This window comes from Triticum aestivum, chromosome 7B (genome assembly GCF_018294505.1).
Source record: "Triticum aestivum cultivar Chinese Spring chromosome 7B, IWGSC CS RefSeq v2.1, whole genome shotgun sequence".
In the NCBI taxonomy this organism is placed as follows: domain Eukaryota; kingdom Viridiplantae; phylum Streptophyta; class Magnoliopsida; order Poales; family Poaceae; genus Triticum; species Triticum aestivum.
In genome coordinates, this window is record NC_057813.1 from 746558603 (window position 1) to 746583364 (window position 24762).

Below are 24762 nucleotides of genomic sequence, written 5' to 3' on the forward strand. Positions count from 1 at the left end.
AATTTCCTCGAATCCACGTAGTATACTCGTACTAAACCAAAAGGAGCCACGTGTGGAGGAGGAAACACCCCAAAGTGGCATGCACGCCCGCCACTAATCCGTGGGTCCCGGCGTTACCTGTCCGCCGGCCGGCTCTCCCCTCCACCACCATGGTCACTTCCATGACCGGATGACCCCCGGCTATAAAATCCACGCAGAGCAGAGCATCCCACACACGCACGCTCAGAGTCAAAGATAAGCTATATACAGAGTCGAGAGTTCACACACCAGAGCTAGATACAGAGAAGCAACACCATGCGCGCTCCGGCGAGCCTCCTGCACCGCGTCGCTCTCGCCAAGACTGGTCCGGGCGAGCCATCGTCGTCGCCGATGAGTATGAAGGCTCCTGAGAACCAGCAGACGGCTCCTGTGATGGCAGTGAACTCAGACATGGTGCTCATCCTAGCGTCGTTGCTATGTGCGCTCGTCTGCGTCCTTGGCCTCGCCCTAGTCTCCCGGTGCACATGGCGACGCCGCCGCTCGCCCTCATCCTCCGACCACGCTCCTCCAGCCCCAAAGGGCCTCAAGAAGAAGGCCATCCACGCGCTCCCAACCGTCTCCTTCGCCGCCAACGGGGCTTCTCCGACGCCGGCGACATGCTCGTCGTCAGAGTGTGCGATCTGCCTGGCGGAGTTCACGGAGGGGGAGGCCCTGCGTGTGCTCCCACGGTGCGGCCACGGCTTCCATGTCGCATGCGTCGACGCCTGGCTCCGGACATGTGCCACATGCCCCTCGTGCCGTGCCCCCATCCTTGCCACGCCCGCGCAGCCGCCGGCGACGACAACGGTGGTGGTCGTGGTGGCGGCAAACAATAGGTGCGGGAGGTGCGGCGAGCTGGCGGCGCCGACCGGTGGTGGCGATGACACGTTTTTACCTTAGTTTGTTAATTAATCTGGTTTGTAGAATTGTAGTATTGTTCTTGTGCCCTGTTTTCCTCTCTCTCTCTCTCTCTCTCTCTCTCTCTCTCTCTCTCTCTCTCTCTCTCTCTCTCTCTCTCTCTCTCTGCTTTTTAGCTAGGTGGCGTTGTACATTCAATTTGTCTTGACAGGTTCATTTGGTAAAGTAAAAACTTGTATTACTTTAGATTTGTCATTTAGTTCGGCTCTATTGCTGGCTTGCTAGTGCTTGTGCAAAACTAGTCCGTGTATTTCTCTACCTTTAGCGATATCCACCTCTTGTCCACTTCTTCTCCAATCTTGAACAAATAACTGAGCATCCCGATTAATCGAAGAAAACTTCAATTTTATTTAGACTCTGAATATTTGGTGGATGGAATCTATTGCCTTTTAGTAGTCAATAAAACTTTTAGTCTCAATCAGAATCGATTCGCCATTCATTGCGGCACACCATGATAGCAACTTGACTGATGGAGATCACTCGAAGGAAAACTAAAGTGCAAGGATAGCACATCCTCGGTCTAGCTCGATTGCCCTAGAGTTTGATGGCTGATGTGGACGTGATGTCTAGCTGAGATGCATTTTAGTTAGTTGATAATAGCCAGGTATTATGGAATAATGACACCTCTTGCAGCTTTAGCGTTTGATCTACAACTTCTGCCGCAGGATGGTTAATTTTTCTCTACAAAAAGAGGGAATCTATTTCGATTAATTGATGCATGCATCCTCTTTTTTTGGCGAATATGCAGCCTATTTTATTACTCCCTCTGTTCCATAATTCATGTGGTGGTTTAGTTCAAATTTGAAATAGAGGGAGTATAAGGTAACCGTTGTCACCAAAGAAAAAAAAAGAGACTACATGTACTAACATTTATGGAAGGCAAACATATGTCTGTCGAGTTACTGTTTCGCCGCATCTGGTCAGGAAGAAGACTTAAAAGCATAAAATCAAGAGAGTACCTAGAACTCATCTAGATGAGATATAATGTGGTCTAATTCACTTTAAAAAAAGAACAGATACAACCCACGTCAGCACACACGCATCTTATAGCATCACATCCAATGACTATATAAGATGAATGGGACTAAATTATATCTCATCTAGATGAGTTCTAGCAAAACTGTAAAATCAAAACGGGAAAACCACTGACAAAGACAAACTTGACATCAGTTATTCAAGATAAAACATGAAACGGTGACCCGCCACCCGCGCCTGTGCCCCCGCCCCGTCTGCAATGATCTAACATATAATTAACACAAATATTAGCTATGGCCCCGCCACCTCTCGACCGTAGAAACAAGAGACACCAATACAAATAGAGAACTATCGGAACATTTGGTCGACGGCTAGGGTTTAAATTAAAGTTTCAAAGAGAAATAGTTCATTACATGGACAAACATGGAAAACCAGGTCCTTGCATGATCGGTACAGCTGCGCACTAGAGGAAATTGTGGAACGATTGGCATATATGTGGAGGAACATGAACAGAGGAACTTTTCGGCAAAGGTGCCTAGCCAGGTAGCGTTGCGGATAAGATCATCATCGTATATTTGAAGGTAGGCACATCATACAGACACATACTCAGCATCTCATATCTAAATAGTATCTCTGCTCTTTTGTGATGATGGATGGCCTTTTATCCTGTGTATCATCTTCTCTCAAAGATCCACCTTTCCTCCGGCCAAAGATTCATTGGCTAGCTGGTGACTGAAATGTACATGGTTTTTGGTGTTGTGGACCAGAGCATTTGTGTATGTGTGGTGTATGTGGAGCGGGTCGTGGTCAAGATAACAATCAGATGGCGCAGCTTTAGTTTGTGATCACCGGGGTTTTAAACACCAAATGGTGCGGCAAGATTGACGACTCGGTTGCTAATTAATCAAAGCACATACTTACGATGCAGAGGTCGGGGATGCTACGCATTATGTGTCGAACCTGTTGGAATTCGCCCACAGGATGGATCACATCAAATCACGATGAACACGCGCACACGAAAACTGATAGCCAAGAGTACGTCTCGTACCCTAAAAGTTCCTCTTTTTATTTTCTCCTTTTTTGCTACGTTACAGAACTCACGGCTGTACCCAGGTATATATATACATGAGTGTCACCGACCAACTAGACCAAGTCCTACACGGACACCTATCACTTTCCTAATCTAATTACACGGCGACCTTGATCGTTTACTTAAACCTCAAGTCCTAAACTGACTCATAAACGTACTGGACCATGACATGCAAAAACAGTTGCAACACGTACTACTAGCACGTACGACAGCTAGCTTTTGCAAAATCCGCACCACATGAAAACTAACTTGAACTCATTAAACTAACTCAAGATTATTTCTAACAATCTCTCCCTAATCTTGACTCTGTCATCTCCTGATGCTTCTTCTGCTCTTGACTCGTTGATGATCATCCTTTGTCGGCTCATCCGCTCGCACCACGACAAGTCAAATTGATAGGCTTCATTGGTCAGAACAATCTCCCCTTCAATTTTGACTTGGCGAATTTACGGACCACCTCAAATATGCCTTGGACTACCCAGCCTCGCTAGTAACATGTGGAACACACCACCCGGTGGACTGCACCATCCACCCTAGCGAGATACATGCCGACTCCTTATGGATCACACCACCCCGTGGACTACACCGCCCACTCCAGCCTCATGTAGGGACATGGTCTCATTGAAGAGACTCACCTTCATTGGTTAACCGCCCCCACATACTTAAACTTGATCCTCTCGTCGAGACACATAGACGACCTGGATGCGCTTCATCTTCAACGCCACCTCACAGAGACAAGCACTTGGACATGATGACGATGACGACCAATCGCGCAAACTCGCACGACTCCTCAACTCATCTATCCCCGCGGACGACGATCTTGACGACTTTCCGGCATCGCACTACTGCTCCCGTCAACGATCTTCTTCCACCGCCTTGCCGACGACAGCCCGCCGTCTCCCTCCATGTCGCTCCGTTGAACGACGATCACATGATCCTCCTTGTCGCTGCACCACCCAGCGACTCCATCGCCCGCCGCTGCTCGTCGCTGCACCACCCAGCGACCATATCGCCCGCCCCGAGGCGCTAGCAGATCGCCACCCCGGGGCAAGCGCGGATTCAAATCAACCTAGCTCTTATACCAAATTTTGGAATTCGCCCACAGGATGGATCACATCAAATCACGATGAACACGCGCACACGAAAATTGATAGCCAAGGGTACGTCTCGTACCCTAAAAATTCCTCTTTTTATTTTCTCCTTTTTTGCTACGTTACAAAACTCACGGCTGTACCCAGGTATATATATACATGAGTGCCACCGACCAACTAGACCAAGTCCTACACGGACACCTATCACTTTCCTAATCTAATTACACGGCGACCTTGATCGTTTACTTAAACCTCAAGTCCTAAACTGACTCATAAACGTACTGGACCATGACATGCAAAAACAGTTGCAACACGTACTACTAGCACGTACGACAGCTAGCTTTTGCAAAATCCGCACCACATGAAAACTAACTTGAACTCATTAAACTAACTCAAGATTATTTCTAACAATCTCTCCCTAATCTTGACTCTGTCATCTCCTGATGCTTCTTCTGCTCTTGACTCGTTGATGATCATCCTTTGTCGGCTCATCCGCTCGCACCACGACAAGTCAAATTGATAGGCTTCATTGGTCAGAACAATCTCCCCTTCAATTTTGACTTGGCGAATTTACGGACCACCTCAAATATGCCTTGGACTACCCAGCCTCGCTAGTAACATGTGGAACACACCACCCGGTGGACTGCACCATCCACCCTAGCGAGATACATGCCGACTCCTTATGGATCACACCACCCCGTGGACTACACCGCCCACTCCAGCCTCATGTAGAGACATGGTCTCATTGAAGAGACTCACCTTCACTGGTTAACCGCCCCCACATACTTAAACTTGATCCTCTCGTCGAGACACATAGACGACCTGGATGCGCTTCATCTTCAACGCCACCTCACAGAGACAAGCACTTGGACATGATGACGATGACGACCAATCGCGCAAACTCGCACGACTCCTCAACTCATCTATCCCCGCGGACGACGATCTTGACGACTTTCCGGCATCGCACTACTGCTCCCGTCAACGATCTTCTTCCACCGCCTTGCCGACGACAGCCCGCCGTCTCCCTCCATGTCGCTCCGTTGAACGACGATCACATGATCCTCCTTGTCGCTGCACCACCCAGCGACTCCATCGCCCGCCGCTGCTCGTCGCTGCACCACCCAGCGACCATATCGCCCGCCCCGAGGCGCTAGCAGATCGCCACCCCGGGGCAAGCGCGGATTCAAATCAACCTAGCTCTTATACCAATTGTTGGAATTCGCCCACAGGATGGATCACATCAAATCACGATGAACACGCGCACACGAAAACTGATAGCCAAGGGTACGTCTCGTACCCTAAAAGTTCCTCTTTTTATTTTCTCCTTTTTTGCTACGTTACAAAACTCACGGCTGTACCCAGGTATATATATACATGAGTGCCACCGACCAACTAGACCATGTCCTACACGGACACCTATCACTTTCCTAATCTAATTACACGGCGACCTTGATCGTTTACTTAAACCTCAAGTCCTAAACTGACTCATAAACGTACTGGACCATGACATGCAAAAACAGTTGCAACACGTACTACTAGCACGTACGACAGCTAGCTTTTGCAAAATCCGCACCACATGAAAACTAACTTGAACTCATTAAACTAACTCAAGATTATTTCTAACAGAACCAATGGAGTAGTATTCTGCGTGCAGAGATTGACCTTAATTAAAAGAGACCATGACCACTTGGTTCAAAAGCTCATATCCCGCTTCTATTGTTCTTCTCAGCTCTTGTCTGTCTTGCGCCGAAAATGGCGACTCGGCAGGGTGCATCACAGAGCAAAGACAAAACTAAGCGTGTTTTCCTAGATAAGACAAAGTATTTTCACTCATTAATATACTATATGTCGGTCTCTCCTTTAATATAAACTAGGACAATGTCCATGCGTTGCAACGGGAACTTAGAGAGAGATCGCGTGCCGTGCTTAGCCGCCGTTGTACCGGTATTGGAGAACATAGAGAAAGGGTGAGAGAAACAACAACATTATGATGTGGAATCGGGAAAGAAAAAAAGTGAGAGATGAAGGCAAAACTTTATGGCGGTTTATTCCTAAGAAAGAGATAGAGAAGATGAGCGACATGATTGAAATTTTTCATAAATCTTGCCTTTTGTTACCAAATATTTTTAGTTTGATTAGAGATTAACAATGATTGATTTCTCCCCATACTTATCAAATGATTAAACATTGACCTGACTGATTTCTTCCCATAAATACGTTATCAAATAAGGCAAAGATTTTGATAAAATAAATACTGAATAAGTATATGCAGATGCGCAAGAGTTGAAAAATAAAGCTTTTGAGAATTCTGAAACACGAACATTCACAAGCTAGATTGCCTCACGTGCCAAAGTGATGCAATATTTGATTGGTCGTGGCATGTGATATTAAGTATTCCAACGGGTCGTAACAATAATTTAATTTGGAGTCCACGTGATATTAATTGTGCACGTGCAACACATGACAGTACTAACACACATTGATCTAACATAGTAGCAATTTCTAACAAATACATAAGCTCCTTTACAAATTTATCTGCAATTAATAGTCTATTATTTTCTAAACCGACCAAAATTGAGCTCCTATACTTATGTTTAGCACATATGCCCCTGAGCTGCACTGGGATAAAAAAATCTTTCCTCCCCCCCCCCCCCCCCCCCCCACACAAAAATAATGACATCAGCAAATTCATTGAAATCTGCCATGGTACCACAAGAGAAACAACATGATACTCCCTCCGTTCCTAAATATTTGTCTTTTTAGAGATTTCAAATGGAATACCACATACGGATGTATATAGACATATTTTAGAGTTTAGATTCACTCATTTTGATCCATGTGTAGTCACTTGTTGAAATATCTAGAAAGATAAATATTTAGGAACGGAGGGAGTATAAGTAAAAAACCATGATAAGTGATGTTGCACAAAAAAAGTGAGACGATTCTTTAATTGCACTGAAGGAATTCACATCACTATAGCACCCCCAGAAATACATTATATGGATTGTAAATAGTTAGTATCTAGACTAAATCTTCATCTAGCATCATGGAGCAAAGCTCTCTCAATGACACTAAAAACTTGTACGGAGCCCAAGTGAAACACTCCTGTCTACCACGCACCGGAAATAATGCAAAAAGCTTGCCACCGACTAATAATGTCAGTGTGATTTGATTCCCCGTGCCATGCATGTCTGAAAATTCGTGTGCCCGGTCGTTTATTCAGGTCAATGCATACATACCACATGCATATATCTGTCACCAGGTATACATACCAATCATCTTGGTAATCCGTGAGTCAACGCTCATGTGGCCATTGTGCATGGTGCCAGAGGATGAACACCATTATCCCGAAACATGTTATGGGTGGCACTCCCAATATATGATGGAGCAGCTTCATCGGTAGATATGTGGGCTTCATTAGCTGCACGGGATGTGCTATCAAAGTTCATGAGGGCGGACATGAGTTCATCGAGCTCGCTGTCCGCTATGCGTCATCATCGAGGAGCAACTTGAAGTTGTCGTAGCACTTGTCCTAGAGTGGAGGACGCCGGCGGTACTCCTCATCGTCTGCTACGCGCTCGAGTCGGGTGGCCACCGTGATCCCTGAGCTTATTGCTGTGGTTGCTGCACGACACGTGCATGTTCTGGTCGGACGCGCCGAAGCAGGCTGCAAGCCTCCATGCCCAGTAGATCGGCGTCATAGAAGACTTTGCGAAGAACTTGTCGAACTCCAGCGATGTCGACGCCGCCGGGGCCATGGATGTGAGCCGCACTTACCCCAGATGGAATGGATCTTATATATCTTTGTGATCATATAGTATATCTTCATGGTACATTATCTCAGAGAGGCGATAGGTAGGCACACTTTGGACGTTTAGCCTCATTTCATGGTGAAGCGAGATAGCTGGATCCTTAGCACTTCGCTTTCACTTTTGAAACAAAGCACAATTTGAAAGGAGATAAAAATTCTGTGCCCACTCTAATATTCCACATATGCATTGGTTTTAGCTGCCACTTGACTTGCTCCACGTACAGTGCCATCATGCAGCTAGCTAGAATTAATGCACCGTATACTGTTCCACGCAGTACCAAAATGAAAGCAAACTAATTAACTTGGCACGGTAGTTGTAATTCAAGGGGATTCCTTTCTCAAAAAAATAGAAGTTATCTCGCCATGAGTACAAGCAAAATATCTTGAAATGGCATGCGCAAGACCATCTTCTGCCATTGCCACAAATGCCCACCCCTTGCTTCTGCCATTTTATTTTGAAATAACCCATCTCTTATTTATTTTCCGTAATTTGAATGGGCAATGTGTGTCTTATTTTCATTGTAGGAACATTCGCCGCTTGTTTCCCATCCCATCATGTTTTCGAAATGCAATCCATCCTTCAGTTAAGGAAATCTAGAATGAGGTAGCGATGCGCAAGATAAAACCATGGAAACCCAACTCATGTGACTCTAAGAGGGTTGTACAAATGTGCAACTCGGGCAATTTAATCAGAACAACTATTAATTCAGCTATCGAACTAGCTATAGCTAATTGACGTATTCATTTTACAACAGGAAAAAGTTGGCACCAACGCCTTTTCTTCTGGAGTTAAAAGTAAATCACAAGTAGAAAATTTTTAGGTGTGTACCATGTTCTCAAATACACGGACTGGTCAGTAATTAGGCGTTTATTTGGAGTAGTTACTTGTTCTACCACACAATAGTGTCACTAGACTGCCCACCGAAAACAAAAGATGCCAAAGCAAAGTTGCTACAAGTGCATTAAAAAGGATCCCAACTCCTAAGGTTACATCAACTAGCCGAACTGAGGCTAAAATCGCATATTTGACCCTTCTTGAAATGTTTAGCACGAAATAGCTTGTACTCAAAACTTTATCACAATCTGTCCTTTTTTACCAACGCCATCGCCGTCGTTGTCAGAGTGCGCGATCTGCCTGGCGGAGTTCAAGGAGGGGGAGTGCCTGCGCGTGCTCCCACGGTGCGGCCACGGCTTCCATGTTGCATTCGTCAACGCCTGGCTCCGGACGTCCGCCACATGCCCTTCCTGCCGTGCCCCAATAGTTGCCACGCCCACTGTGGTAGTCGTAGTGGCGGCAAACAACAGGTGCAAGAGCTGCGGCGAGGTGGCAGCGCCGAACAGTGGTGTCGAGAACATGTCGTCCTTACCCCCACTTTCCTCATTCTCTGCTTTTTCGCTAGCCTGGCTGTCGATCCAATGTGTCTTGCCATGCTAGTTTTGCAAAGTAAAACTTGTGTTTACATAAGATTTGTAATTTAATTAGGCCCTGTAGTGGCTTGCTGCATTCGGCGCCCTGCTAGTACTCGTGCAAGCGAACAATTCACCTACTTTCTGCGATATTCACCTCTTGTCCTCTTCACTTATCGGCCGGGATAAATATCACCACTTCATCTTCTTTGACATGCAACAAATCTGTGAGCATCTCTTTCAATTGAAAATAGCTTCAGTTTCATATTGGTTTTGACACCAAATGGTTGCCATGGATTAGGGGCCTGGCAGCCTTGCTCTAACTATAATGATCCCAAGTGTGGTTCCCGCAAGCACGTGCGGCATGTATGCATGCGTGTCTGATCACACGCAGCCGCACTGGCTAGTGATTTAAAGTTGATGCGCGAGCGAGATAACGATAGCGGCTGACGGCTCAGTTAGTTGGCTGATTATTCAAGCACGTGCTTCCCGAGACACAACCTAACATATACTCCTTCCATTCCAAAATAGATGACCCAACTTTGTACTAAACTTAGTATAAAGTTGAGTCATCTGTTTTGAAACGGAGGGAGTAAGATATAGCACGGGACTGATCATACATATATTGTTCGATCGATCACTCACAATAGATAGTTTCTACTTTCCATGAGATCATGTGTCCAACCAATGGAGGAGAGTTTGGCATGCACAGATTAAATAATAAAAGATGACCACTTGAGTTCAAAAGTTCATATCTTGCCCCTCACGATCTTCTCAGCTCTTGTCGGCCTCCGACGAAAATGGTGCCTACTACATACGAACTCGATGGTCCTTTCAAAGTGCATCACAAAGCCAGTGTTCGGGATAGAGTAAACTAAGATGGCGACGCAAGTTGCCAGATGTGGCAAAACCCTTGGTCCTTTCAATTGTATGTGTTTCGTCATGTGGGTAGCTAGGCCGGTCGTTGTGGCCCTGTGTGGGTCATTGTGACGTTTTTCTTCCGGGTTTCCGTAAGTTAACAGGGCAACTCTACTTCTTATTTATTAATGAGATGAGACAATGCTTTTGCCACTGTTTCTAAAAGAAGCTTAGGTGTTTTCGATGTATCTTTGGCCGTGGCCAATAGCAGTATAGATAATAGGAACAATAGGGGTATAGTGTTGCGATCACGACCTCAAACCGACTTGGGTTCTAAGTCGTGTACTTACCGGACAAAAAATAAATAACTTTTCTGCCAAGACATGAAACATAAAACGGCAAAAGAAATTACGCCCTAAACCCTAACTCACATGCTAATTATTCTCCCTCCCGCCTCAACTTATGTTAGTTTTCATCAATTAAAAGTTACAGGCAGCTTCGAATAAGCTCGGGCAAGAACGATTTGAGCGACGTGGAGAGCCAACACCACATGTAGAATTGCATGTGTAAACACGTAGTCACATCACCTGTCAATCAACATTCATGCAGCAGCCGACAATACACGGAAAGACCTCCACCGTTCAATTCAACCTGCCCCACATGCAGTACAAAAATGCTAAACCAACCAAATCGATAGCCACACCCGTTCAAAAAATTTCAATCAAAAACCTGTATCCACAAGGCCTTTCTACCCCGCCGTCTACCAAAAAAATACCATGCGCCACATGCACGATTCACCATGGGTCACTTTCATACAAGTGGTTTGCTCTCAAGGCAAAAACCTTGCTAGATATAATGGTTTGGGTATTGTCACAACCAAGAATGCATCCAGCGTATAGATCTGTTGAATTCTGTCTTTGGTACTATTTATCTTTCGCTACTCTACCGCAGCAAATCCATTATAGCAGTTGATAAAAAAGAACCTTCAATTTGAACACTTTGTTTGAAAACAAATAAAGATGCATGCATCTAAGTTTACAACCTTATTAAATTAACAAGTTGTTGTTGAGTCCACTTAATCTTCGGCGAGGGAAATCAAGGCGAACAAAGATTATCAGAAAAGAAATTCTTCAATTTGAAAATATATTGCAATCTGTCAACAACCAGGACGTGCATCCAGCAGCAACTTCAACGTTATCTACACATGAAAAAAAACACCAACAAGAGCATAAGAACTAGCCTCATCTCTCTACCACTACATCACAGAGACAACCCCAGCTGGAGGATCAACATCCTAGATCTAAGAAGAGAACAAGAGCTTTGCAATTTCGTGGCCAGTAGGTAGTATCACTATCTACAGTAGATCACTTATGCATGTACCATTTTTTTATGAATTACTTTGCAAATCAAGTATTGGGACGGGTTACCATACATTACAAAAAAACAAATAGTTTATTTATCCATGTGGCATGACGTGACGCCACGCACTATCCGCTAGTTTCGTCTTACACATTGATCCAAAGCGAGATGTTTTTTACTATTTTTGACAAAAGTGGTGGTTATGTAATAACCTAGTACCAAATTTGGTCCTGCGAAGTTTGGATTCATCTGTTCATATATGCAATAACATTTGTAAATTAATAATTTAAATATTATAGTGTTTACTACTGTAATTAATATTAGGGGTGCTTTCTCCTCTCATAGCTCGAGATAGCCGACCTCTTTTCACTACTTATGGACTGCGTTAGTGCTCGTGAACATGTCAGTTGAAATAGTTTTTTGCCATTCAAGTTGCAGATGATAGGCTAAAATGGCATATAGACAGGCTGAAATACGGTGGAGGTTTGTATGACCGACAGCGACAAACTCTCCCTATACTGGATTTATTCCCCATGTTAAGATGACAACGCTAAAACTGCCAAATAAACATTTTTATGCCAAACTTCTATACCTATTTAAAATTATTTTCTACCATAATAAAACATTAATAAGCATACCTTGTATTATTAGTTCGCATAGATTATCATAGCGCAACTTTGCTAAAATATTAAGTATAGTGTTCTTCATTATCAATTGTAATGTTTTTTATTCAAATTGCTTCTACTAAATTTTAATTATGTCTAAACAAAACTTTTCTTTAAATAAATTTGAGAGTTCTGTTAATAATATAGTGGATATGTATATATTTCCAAGTTTTGGTATATATTTAATATCATTAAATATTATAGTACAGATCTCCAAAGCGTATTGTCTAACTAGTATCAAATTGTGGTTTCTAGTATATTATTATTATATATAAGCATGTTTATAGAACCTACTAGAGTATAAATTGAAATGTTTGAAATGTGTGGCAAGTTAGATTCAGTAATAAGTTCGCACCACATGACCGAGTTAATTATGATGCAGATCAATCTATATAATCCTCGCCGGAAAAAATGCTCAAAAGGACAATAATCCTTTCTCGATAAAAAAAATAAAGTTACCTCAATCTATCTACAACTCTAGGCCTCTTCCATGGTTCTAAGTAGAAGGAGAAAAACTCTCATCTCAATCAATCAACCTATCTATCTATAATTAGAGACTTCTAACAAATTACCATGTTAATTAGAAAATACTAACCGTTCATCTGGTGGGACCGACTTATTACGGTGTAGATTAACCCATATAATCCTTGACAAAAAATTTACTTAAAGGCCCATAATCCTTTCATCGCAGGGTGGCATGGCCGTGCACAAATCACCGAGCAAGTAAGTTGATCACTAGCCGTACATGCATTCTTTTGTTTCTCACTTGCTGGATATGCATAGTTTTGTTGATCACTAGCTAGACATGCATAGTTTTGTTCATCACTAGCCGGCCATGCATTTTTGTTGTTGCTCACTAGCCGGATATACATTGTTTTGTAGTCTTCTCGTGCTTTGTTTGGTGTACAAGAAGTTGCAGAAGAAAACTTCACTGCCATGCATTGTTGGTTGAAGTTGAATGGGAAACCGGAGTGGAACCTTTTCATAACAAAGACCGCCGGTCAAGACAACAAGGAAGAAACCATTGACCCTGCCGACCCAACCTAAGAAACGCCGGAGAAGGCTAGAAGAAATTTATGGGGGGAGTGGGAGGAGGAGAGGGCAAAGCGAGAAGGTGTGGCGGCCAAGATGATGGAGAGGTTTGAGGACATGTTGTCGAGAAGGTGGAGGAATGCATGAAGCACTCGGACCTCAAGAGAATAAAAAGGCGGAGAGGTTCAATTTTTGAGGTAGGCAATGGCCAAGAAGCTCAAGCCCGAAGAGAGGTAGACCATGATCAAAGAGAGCAAGGCCACGCTCGAGGAAGCAAGTTAAAGATCGCCGCCAATGCGGAGGATGCCAAGATGTTGACCTTGAATGTGGACTCTTTGGATGCTCCCGAAAGAATGCTTGTGCAATCCGTCCGCTACTAGATGTTGCAGCGGTAGAAAAATCAGTTGTCGGCGACGGAGAATGAGAACGGGGTGGAGGCGACGGAGTAGAAGTAGGAGGCAGAGGCTGACTACATGGCGGCGACGACACCTTGATCGGGGAGCAGACAGTTGGGATTCGGGCATGTAAAACTAAGCATACTTGGCTCTTTTTGGTGTACTCGGGCATGCAATCCGGCGCTGGTGTGATCTGATGCGTTGTGTGGGTCGGATTAAATTTGAATTTTAAATTGCTCTTTACCGGCGGACATATACAGGATATGTTGGATGGCTGTCTCCCGCAGCCGTGCCAGTCTGTGGACGAATGCGGGAGGAAATTTGCGGGTTGCTGTTGGAGGTGCCCTTAGTCCGAGTAGAGCAGTGACAAAAAACACATGTAAAAGTGTTAAGTGTGTGTGTGCGCGTGTTTGTGTGTGTGTATGTCTCGTCATGCATTCATGCATGCATTTGGTTGGTTACCAGCGCAATGACACTTGCGCCTACAGTGTCACCTAGCTGTCGACCGAGAATTTGTATACCGAAGTATATGGCCCCGCCCTTTCTATCCATACACACACTTCATAATCCTGAAATTTTTGTGCACCACTTACTACTTAGCCATTAATATTGTTTCGTGGACTTCAAGTCTATGAGTAATTCTCACAATTTAGATTATTATCTGTGCACGAGTTTTTGTTCCAGCATTGCATTAAACATAACTAAATTTTTCTGCTAAAATAATCTAATTTTTATTTATTTTGACCATTTGGGATAGAGATGAAAACGTAGAGAACACTTTCTGTCCAGTCCAAAGAAATACGTAACTAGAGCAAAATTTATGGAGTGGAAGCAAAAATTGGAAGTTACTCATAGAAATGAAAACAAAAACAGAACAAAGTTTTACTTGAACACTAGCGAAAGCATAATTTGTATCCGCAAATGCGGAAGATCCCTTTTTCTTTTATCTATATAGCAGACTCATTTTTTTTTGCGGGTAAAAGCAATTCATTACTTAAGTAATAATATTCTTACAATCATTCATGATGATAGTACTAAAATCTCGTGAGGAATATTTGCTAACCAACATCCCATTTGTTGTTGTTGTTGTTGTTGATATCCAATGGCTGCCATGGTATGCCCACCCTTGTTCTTTGTTCTCTTGATTTTCATGATTTCAGCTTGCCACTTCTTCAATAGTTCTGCTATTATAGCCACCTTGTACATATTCCTCGAACGATCAAGTGACCCTTCAATCACTAAGGACAGGATTCCAGCGCAATATGTCTCCACCAGTATTGATTTTTGTGACCAGTGAAGTGCCAACTTAAGTCCCTCTTCACATGCAGCAAACTCATCATCTAGTGGTCCGGCAATCGAAGAGCCATCTACAAGCCACAAAGATTAGCTGGCCAGTATGGTCACGTAGGATCATGCATACTCCTATGGATCCGTCCGCAACAACATATAAACCATCAAAATTCAGCTTGACATAATTTTGTGGTGGAGGCTCCCATGATGCTATAGCACTTGGATTAGATTGACTTGCTCCTACACACCAATGCTAGGCTATACATCGTATTCGAAAATTTACCTTTGGTGAGGTCTGCATGCGGATGGTGCCTGATCTTAAGCAACGATTCTACATAGCTTTCTAGGAAATGTTTAGAACCTTCAGCAGGAATCAATAGCTTCTCATGGGTGAGCTCATTGTGAACATGCCACACACGCCACAACACCATCAGGACAAGCATGCTTTGTATTTCATTCATCTCCTGTAGTAGCATTAGCAACCAGTCCTCGGCTCTTTGTTTCGGGGAGCTTCAGCCGGCGGCAAATCCTAGACCGTATGCAATATATCCCACAGGTTCCGGACTTGAGGGCATCTGATCAGAGCATGATGAAATATTTCGTCCTCTTGCCCACATATTGTGCAGGTTCCATCCAGTTCCATGTGTCGGAGCTTCTAATACGCATGAGTAGCCAGCGCCACTTGAGTAGCTTTCCAGGCGAAGACACAGACCTTGGGTGGAGCCCCACATTTCCATAGTAGCTTCCATGTAAGTCTAGAAGCATCTGGTCTCATGCTTGAATCCCCAACTCCTTGTTGCGCCATGATCAGATCGCGGGCCATATTGTATGCCGAACGCAACGAGAACCACGCTTGCTTGTAGGGCTGCCAGGCAAGTGAGTCTACTTCGAATCAACGAGAGGCCTTGATTTTTAGAACCTCAGAGACATCTGCTGGAAGGAAATGTTGCGTGAGAAGCGACGTCTTCCAAGAGCCATCGACATTGAGGAGATGTGCCACCCATTTTAGTCTGCATCAGTGTTTTTGTGTGATGGGCCAAAAGGAGGGTACCCTTGGGATCCAAGGATCCCGCCACATGCCTATGTTCTCTCCAGTACTAACACGCCAGATGCACCGTTGCTTAACTAACTTAGCCCATATTCAATGGCCACCCATGTTCACGAACCATTCCCTGTGAAGACTGTGTCAATAATGGACCCAAAGGATATTACTTGGCTCGTAGTTCCTGTGCACATAGGCTCTCTGGGAACTGAATTAGACGTCATGCTTGACGTGCAAGCAGGGCCTGATTGAACAACCTCAAATATTTAAACCCCATAACACCTCTCCCCTTGGATCGCAACATACTGTCCAACTCACCGAATGGGTTTTACGCTTGCCCTTTTTTGCTCCACACCAGAAACGGTGAATCATCCTCATGAGATCCTCACAGAGGCCAGCTAGAGCATTAAAAACAATTATGATATAAACTAGGAGGGCTTGCGCAACCACTTTAATTTTTATCTCATGTCCACCACATACATGTAATTATGACCCCACTCTGTCATGCTCTTCGCTAATCGCTCTTGGATACTTTTAAGTTTCCCTTTGCTCATTCTTCCTTCTGGTGTTGGGAGGCCCAGATGTTTAGCTTCAAATGTCGTTTGCATAACTTGGAGACTAACATTAATACTCTCCTAGGTACAAGCTAGAAAAACCGGACTGAACAACATAGATCACTTGTGTGGATTTATAACTTGGCCAGTACCTTCCGCGCATACACATCCAGAACATTTTTTACCCGGTTTGCCTGTGCATTTTCATCCTTGAAGAACAACAAGGTGTCGTCGGGAAAAAGTAGGTGGGAAATGCCTGGAGCTCGGCGACACACTTTGAGCGGCGTGTTAGTACCCTTGGTCGCCTAATGGTTTAAGAGAGCAGAAAAGCCATCAACGATAAATAGGAACAAAAAAGGGGATAGCGGATCACCTCGGCAAAGACCTCTGGACGGGAAGAACGAATCAAGGAGGGTTCCATTAAATTTTACCGAGTAGCTCACCGGGGTTATAGAGGACATAATCCATTCCACCCATCGGGGAGCGAAACTCAAACCCTGCCATCATTCTTCTTAGAAATTTTGCAGTCTACCCTGTCATATGCCTTAGACAGATCCAACTTGTACGTACGAAAAGACACCTCCTTTTTACAATGCTCAATGAAATCATTCAAAGGCTACCAAAGCGTCATCCGTAATCATATGTCCGGGGACAAATGCACTTTGGTTCAATGAAATAATGTCACCAAGGAATGGACGAAGCCTGTTAACCAAGCATTTGGCAAAAAAATTGTAGAGCACTCAACATAAGCTTATTGGCCGAAACTCTCTGAGTGTCTCTGGCTGGTCCGATTTTGGAATTTAAACTATCACCGTAGAATTAGTTTCTGATGGCATATCTCCTGTAGAAAAAATCAACCTGACAGCCGCCACAATAGTGTCATTTAAAACTGCCGAGTTTCGTTGGTAGAAACCCGTCCGGCCCCGGGCGCCTTTAAGGGGCCAATTTGAAACAGCGACTATATAGCAAATTCTAACCCATCTCATATACACTTTTGGACCAACTCAATCGTACCAAAAAATAATCCTTTCTCTACTACTACGGCCCAGTGGTTGGGGGCGCATGATTGTAAACCTAACGACCAGAGTTCGATCCACGTCGGGGACGAATTTCTGGAATTCTCATGAGGGATGCTTCTTCTATATCAATAAAACCGTGGGTGCTAGTGCCCATGGAGTTTCATTTTTTTTTCTCTACTACTACGGCCCTCCCCGTCATCTCATTCTTCATGAACATTATATCTTATTATGTATCCCGTTCTTGCATGAAAATTATATGTCAAAGCTACAATAATATAGTTATATGACATCACTTATTCTTGTCCATTTTCATCCCTAGTTTCGGACAATGAATGGTATGCATCTTTGTAAATGTTCCTTTTCTCCACGGTTTTTATTACAAACAAAAAATGGCAAGCATGCATATAATTTTTTCCCCATTCAGACAACTGATCATATAAGTTGATAATTTTCCCATCATATCACAATGAAAAATAATAATTGCATGCATTTTTTTGTACTGCAAGAAGGGCGATGATCGTGCTTGCCAATCAGATTGACAACCAACGGTGAATTAAAAAAAACGCAAATGGATTGCAAATGAAAAATAAGCACGCTATTTTAGTCAAAAGAGAGGCCTCGTATCTTTTTCCCCGATCCACTTTACAATAAGAAATGTGTTGGCGCCACGTTTTCTTCTTTTTTGGGACCAAAGCACAAGTCGAAAGAAGTAAAGCGTGTCTCATCGTTTCACACACACATATGGTTGGTCTCTAGGAAAGTAGACGTATGCTAGATTATAGTGTCATGCACGAGCCATACCGTGGGCGTTACCATCCCTTCCACCACCACGGCGGCCACTTTCACGCTATAAAAACCGACGCAGAGCATCGAACACACGCACGGCCAGAGTCAAAGATAAGCTAGATACAGAGTCCAGAGTTCAGACAACATATATAGCAGCGGCGGCGACGGCACCATGCGCGCTCAGGCGAGCGTCCTGCACCGAGTCGCCCTCGCCACCACCGGGCCAGGCCAGACGTCGTCGTCTCCGGTGAGCATGACGGCCACGGAGCAGCAGCAGCCGGTGCCTGTCATAACAGTGAACTCGGACATGGTGGTCATCCTGGCGTCGCTCTTGTCCGCGCTCGTCCTCGCCCTCGGCATCGCCCTCGTCACCCACTGCGCATGCAGACGCCGGCGCTCCGCCAACTCTCCTCCTCCCACCAGGGGGCTGAAGAAAAAGGACATCGATGCTCTCCCCACCGTCTCCTTCGCTGCCGCGGCTCCAGCGCAGTCATCGTCTTCGTCGTCGTCAGAGTGCGCGATCTGCCTGGCAGAGTTCACGGAGGGGGAGGGACTGCGCGTGCTCCCGCAGTGCGGCCACGGCTTCCATGTCGCATGCGTCGACGCCTGGCTACGGAGCTGCGCCACATGCCCCTCCTGCCGCGCCCCCATCGTTGCCACGCCCACTGTGGTGGTCGTAGTGGCCGCGAACAACAGGTGCCAGAGGTGCGGCGAGGCGGCAGCGCGGAACGGTGGCGTCGAGGACATGTCCTTACCCCCATTTTCTTCATTCTCTGCTTTTTAGCTTGCCTGGCTGTCGACCCAATGTGTCTTGACATGTTAATTTTGCAATGTAAAACTTGTGTTTACTTGAGATTTGTAATTCAATTAGGCCCTGTGCTGGCGCGCTTCCGCAGTGGGCGAATCACCACTTCATCTTCTTTGACCTGGAACAAATCATTGGGCATATTGTTCGATTGAAAATAGCTTCAGTTTCATCTTGGGTTTTGACACAAGATGGTTGCCATGGATTAGGGGCCTGGTAGTCCTCTTCGAACTAAAATAATCACAAGTGTGTTACACGTGCGGCATGCATGCATGCGTGTCTGATCACATGCAGCCGCACTAGCTAGGGAATTCAAGTTGATGCACGAGTGAGATAATGATAGTGGCTGACGACTCAGTTGGTTGAGCGATTGTTCAAGCACGTGCTTACGGACACACAACCTAACAGATAACACGGATAGTTGCTACTTTCCATGACATCATGTCTCAATCAATGGAGTAGAGTTTTGCATGCACAGGTTAAATAATAAAAGATGACCACTTGAGTTCAAAAGTTCATATCTTGCCCCTCACGATCTTCTCAGCTCTTGTCCACTTCCGACGAAAATGGTGCCTATTGCATATGGTCCATTCGGAGTGCATCACAAAGCAAAGGCAAAATTAAGCGTGGGAAATCAACATATCATGAGATAAGCCAAAGTGTTTTCATTCATTGAGGCACTATATCGATCTCTTCTTAAATGGGTAATAAGGTAGGATAGAGATATTCCTATAAGGAAAAGATTGGATAGAGATGGTTAAAGATGCAAATCATACTTTTCATTCCATTTTTTTTACACAGTAAAAACACAGACGCTCATACATACGCACATACACTCATCCTATGAACGCACGTACGCACACCCTACCCCTATTACGATTAGCACCTCCGAGAGTCTAATCTGGCACGTCTTCTTGAGATTGACGAAGTCGCCACTGGCGCCTTTATTAGCACCTCCTTTTCTATATCCCTATGTAGGGCCTCTTTGATTCAAAGGATTTTCAAAGCTTTTACTTAGAGATTTTGGAGAGACCCACCATAGCCCCCATCTGTACCTCCACCTATGACCGTGCAGTCGAGGAAATCTAGAAAGAGGCAGCTACGTCCAAGCTTAGACCATCAAAACCCAACTTGTGTGTTTTTAGGAGCCCTCTCTCGCTCGCTTCCGTGTTTGTAGTTGTTGCTTTTTTTGACAAAGGTTGGATTTTATTAGCTCAAATGAAGCATCAAGAGGTTACAAACACTATGAACACACATCCGACCTCTGCATAGTTAGGATCCACACAACTAACACTAACATAAACATAAACTTGCCGATAACTAGCGAAATCATAAAAGACCAAAGCTATATGTGGGCAAGAAAAGAAAAAAAAAACAAGACTTTCAAATTGGATCGGCAAACTATAGCACATACAATATCCGCAACAACATCTCATGAAATCACAATGACGACGAAATATTTGAACAACAATGCCTTCAGGAAGGGATCATCACTCATGTGCCGTCGTCATCAGATCCAACCATCACTGTCAAAATCTAGGTTTTCACCCTGAAAAATTAGTTCAACCATATCCTTCAACAACCTAAGGAGGAAGACGTCGCCATTGTCAGGTATAACAAACTCGGGTCAGACATAGACTTTCACCTCGGAGCTCAAGACCGGGTGCATGTAGCACCACCATAGATGTCACCTATGTGTTGTAGCCACTACTTTTTCGCGATCCCAACAACTACATGTAATGTGACCACCGCCGCTGCGCAACCATCCCTTTGCGTCAAGTCTTCGTCCATTATTTGCATCTCACCGCTAAAGTCAACCGCTTGATCTGAAGAGATAAACCCTCTTTGTGACCATCACTGTCGTGGAGCTGCCGGAGGTTGTTGTAGCACAGTATGCAGGCACCACCCTGGCCGACCGGATCTAAATCACCACCAGAGCTGTATCAGGCAACCAAGCCGGGTCAGCCATGGAAGACGCGAAAGCTGCGGCCGCCAAGATCAGATCCGTCAGGAACAACGATTGGCCCACACGTCACCGATGCAGATGTGGTGCGTCATAACGACTGCATATCGGAATGCGAGCTGACGGATCCGTGTAGTGAAGACCGAAGCACGCGCCGACAAACCTCCATTCCAATCAAGCGCCACCCAACGAAACCAGGATTGGCACCGGATCGCACGAACTGCCGCGCCTCGCTGCCGATTGTCCCTGCACCACCACACAACCAAAGCCCTGGGGCGCCACCCAAGAAGCCGCTCGACGCTCGCACCAGCAGCTGCCCCAGCATCACCTAGTCGCCTCCGGTTGCACCAATAGAGCCACCGCACGCGAGCCCCAGCAAACTCGCGGACGAGCTGGCCCGTCAGCTACCACCACTCCAGATCCATGAGGGCGCATAAGCTACCTCCCCATCAGATCCGCTGGAGGCGCACGAGAGAAAGGCCCTGCCACCAGCGCCGAGGCCGTGCGGGCTTTGCCCGGCGGCGCTGTCTGACGGCGACGAGGGGAGGATAGGAGAAGGGGGGACGTCCAGGAGGCCAAGGTGCCGCCCGTGCCGCTCCTGGGAAGTGACCCGGCTTTGCAATGCCCGTTTTCAGTTGTTGCTAGGTGGTCTAGAGGCAATGATATAATTTATGTCACATGTGTTTGTAATGCCATGATATTTAATGAATATATCAAATATTTCCGGCAAAAAAAGTGACAACTTAATCACGATAAGTTACCAAAGCTCAAAAGTTTTTCTATCAGAGTATAGCAAAGCACATACCAAAAGAAGAAATTAACTTAAGCAAATCCACTTAACTACATATGGTTGGTCGCTAGGTAGATGTTTGTTACTAGTTCAGGTACGCACTTGCTTTCCACGTACGAACATACCACGCGTGCAGGAAGAAACTTCAAAAAGTGGAATGCGTGGATGGACCGTACCGGCGCCCGCCACTACCACGTGGGCCCGGCCTTACCTGTCTGCGGGCCCGTTGCTCCTTCCACTACCGTGACAACATTCTCTATCTATCCACAAGGGGCTAGCTAGCTATAAGATGACACGCGCTAGCCCGCACGCACGGTCACGGGCAGGTCCAGAGTCAAAGCAGAGCTAAACGCCTCGACAGAGAGTGCAGAGCGTCCACCGTACCGTAGCAGAGCAACGGCGACGGTGCGACACCATGCGCTCTCCGGCGAGCCTGCTGCACCGCAGCACGGCCGCCGCCGGCCCCGGCGAGCCTCCATCGCTGCCGCCGCCTCGGCCCGAGCAGCAGTCGCTCGTGGTCACCGTGGACTCGGACATGGCGGTGATCCTGGCGTCGCTGCTCTGCGTCCTCCTCTGCGTCCTCGGCCTCGCCCTCCTGTCCCGGCGCGCGTGCCGCCGCCGGTCCTCCGACAACTACCCTCCTCCCCCCAAGGGCCTCAAGAGGAAGGCCATCGACGCGCTCCCCACCGTCTCCTTCGCCGCGGCAGCTTCGTCGTCGTCGGAGTGCGCGATATGCCTGGCGGAGTTCGCCGACGGAGAGCCCGTGCGCGTGCTCCCGGGATGCGGCCACGGCTTCCACGTCGCCTGCGTCGACGCCTGGCTCCGGACTCGCGCCACGTGCCCGTCCTGCCGGGCCGCCATCGTTGCCACGCCCATGCAGATGCAGGTACAGCCAGCGGCGGCGCCCACCGTGGTAGTTGTCGTGGCAGGGAGTAGCAGCTGCCGGAGATGTGGCCAGGTGACGGCGCCGGCCGGTGCACGTGCTGCCGACGGGGCGTTCTTGGCTTAGTCACCGTTCTTGGCTCGGCCTCTGCTTTTTATGAGGTAGCTGTCGATCCAATGTACTCGGACAGGTTAATTTTTTGCAGCTCCTCTGTTAAGCAAAACTTGTGGTGCTTAAGATTTCAGTTAGACTCTGATGCTAGCTAGCGGGCTGCTTTCAGCACAGTAGAGCAAATTCAAAACTACTAATATGTACTCCCTCCGTTCCCAAATGTAAGTCTTTCTAGAGATTCTAACAAGTGACTACATAGGGAGCAAAATGAGTGAATGTACATTTTAAAATATGTCTACATACATCTGTATCTTGTAGTCAATTTGAAATGTTTAAAAAGACTTATATTTAGGAACGGAGGGAGTATTTGCTCTGCTAACTGCTACTCTAAAAAAATGACTAGTGCAAGATGATGACATCTTCTTCTTTCAATGATCGATCGATCACTTCACCAATTTGCCATGCATCATCATCCTTAAAAATAAATAATAGTAGTCTATTGTTGTCCATTTCAGTTCGTTTATTATGGTGCTCTGCTCTCTGGCCAAATGAAGCCAATGAAGCTTTAATCAGTCTCCATCAGCATCAGTTTGCCGTTCATTGCAAAACAAGATGATAGCAGCTTGAGGGATGGAGATCCAAAGACAAAGTAAAAAGGACAAACTCATCATTTTCTTTGTTGTTGTTTTTCCTTCCTTCTTCGAAAGAATAGTTTTTGTTGGTTGTCGTCCAAGCTTTCAACGTTGACGTGTATGCAATGTACAACTGGCACGATTCAGACAGGTCGTGACAGAGCGAGTCAGTCTCATGGTTCTTGTTTTTTTTCTCTACAATTATTAATTGCAAAATTTCTCACCGACAGCTACGTACGCTTGGCGTTAATCGATGTAGATTCAAAGGCGAAATTCGTCCTCCACAATGCAAGATTCACACGTCGCCCCCGCTTGGGCGACTCGGGAGGTGACCCAACCCTAGCCGTCGCTGGGGCCATCAACCTCTTCCTCCCCTCCCTCCGTCGCCGCAGTGGGACGCTGCCGAGCTAAGCCCGGGGGCCGACCACGGTGGCGGGGGTATCCCTCCCTCTCGCAGCATGGGGTGGTGCAGGGCCCCTTGGCGTGAAGGAGCGGTCGGCTAGGTCATGGCGGCACGACGGATGGCGATGGTTGCAGTCGGCTTCGTGGGGCAGCAGACTCGACTCGGCCGGCGGCTGGTGGGGTGACTTCATATGGGCGGCGGTTGCGTGGAGGCCTGGTGGTGGGTCCGGCTACATGCGGGGTATGGTCTTCGGTTAGATCTTATCTGGCCGGTGCAACCTGCTCGCTGCCTGGCGGTCCCGTGCACATGATGCTGGATGGAGGTTCTCGAGCAGATCCGGATGAAAACCCTACTCTCAACTACTTGCCAATGCCAGTGATGGTGACGTTCTTCTGTCTCATCCCCTTCTTAAAGGCATTGGCATGGAGAAGCTCCACACCTCTATGGGCTCTCATGGGGGGAAACCCTGGATCAGTCGATCGGATGACGGCGACGCTCTTCTGTCATTCCCCATGGCACTACTAGGGATAAACCTAGTAGTGATGCGGGGTAAAAAGCTAGTGTTAGCGCGGGTGGCCATTGGATCTCTTGGTATCGCCCTGCTTAACTAACGTTGTTAGCTTCATTCCCTTATACAAGCATCGCCATGCTAGCATCATCCCCATCTCACATCCATTGTAGTCCAACACCATCACAGGACGACCCATCGTGACAGCCGCCGCATCATCATCGATGTTGCGATCATAGACACACAACATCATTAATGATGCAAATCGTCACTACCGTCGAGTCCACCGTCGCAACATCGCCCTGCAACACCGTCTTTGTTCTAGTCGCCTCCATGCAACATCGATGGTGTGACATC

The 24762-nt window shown here is 46.2% G+C and overlaps 3 protein-coding genes across 3 annotated transcripts; all 3 read left to right on the forward strand.

The window, feature by feature from the left end:
* Positions 1–226: 226 nt before the first annotated feature.
* Positions 227–1194, forward strand: LOC123161524 (RING-H2 finger protein ATL8). The gene has a single exon (XM_044579339.1). The coding sequence runs from the start codon at positions 295–297 to the stop codon at positions 916–918; it is 624 nt and encodes a 207-aa protein (XP_044435274.1). The 5' UTR covers positions 227–294; the 3' UTR covers positions 919–1194.
* A 17226-nt stretch (positions 1195–18420) lies between these two features.
* LOC123161525 (probable E3 ubiquitin-protein ligase ATL44) lies at positions 18421–19163 on the forward strand. The gene has a single exon (XM_044579340.1). The coding sequence runs from the start codon at positions 18483–18485 to the stop codon at positions 19092–19094; it is 612 nt and encodes a 203-aa protein (XP_044435275.1). The 5' UTR covers positions 18421–18482; the 3' UTR covers positions 19095–19163.
* A 3029-nt stretch (positions 19164–22192) lies between these two features.
* LOC123161526 (probable E3 ubiquitin-protein ligase ATL44) lies at positions 22193–23692 on the forward strand. The gene is made up of 2 exons (XM_044579341.1): positions 22193–22912; positions 23378–23692. The coding sequence occupies exon 1, from the start codon at positions 22284–22286 to the stop codon at positions 22875–22877; it is 594 nt and encodes a 197-aa protein (XP_044435276.1). The 5' UTR covers positions 22193–22283; the 3' UTR covers positions 22878–22912; positions 23378–23692.
* Positions 23693–24762: the final 1070 nt, after the last annotated feature.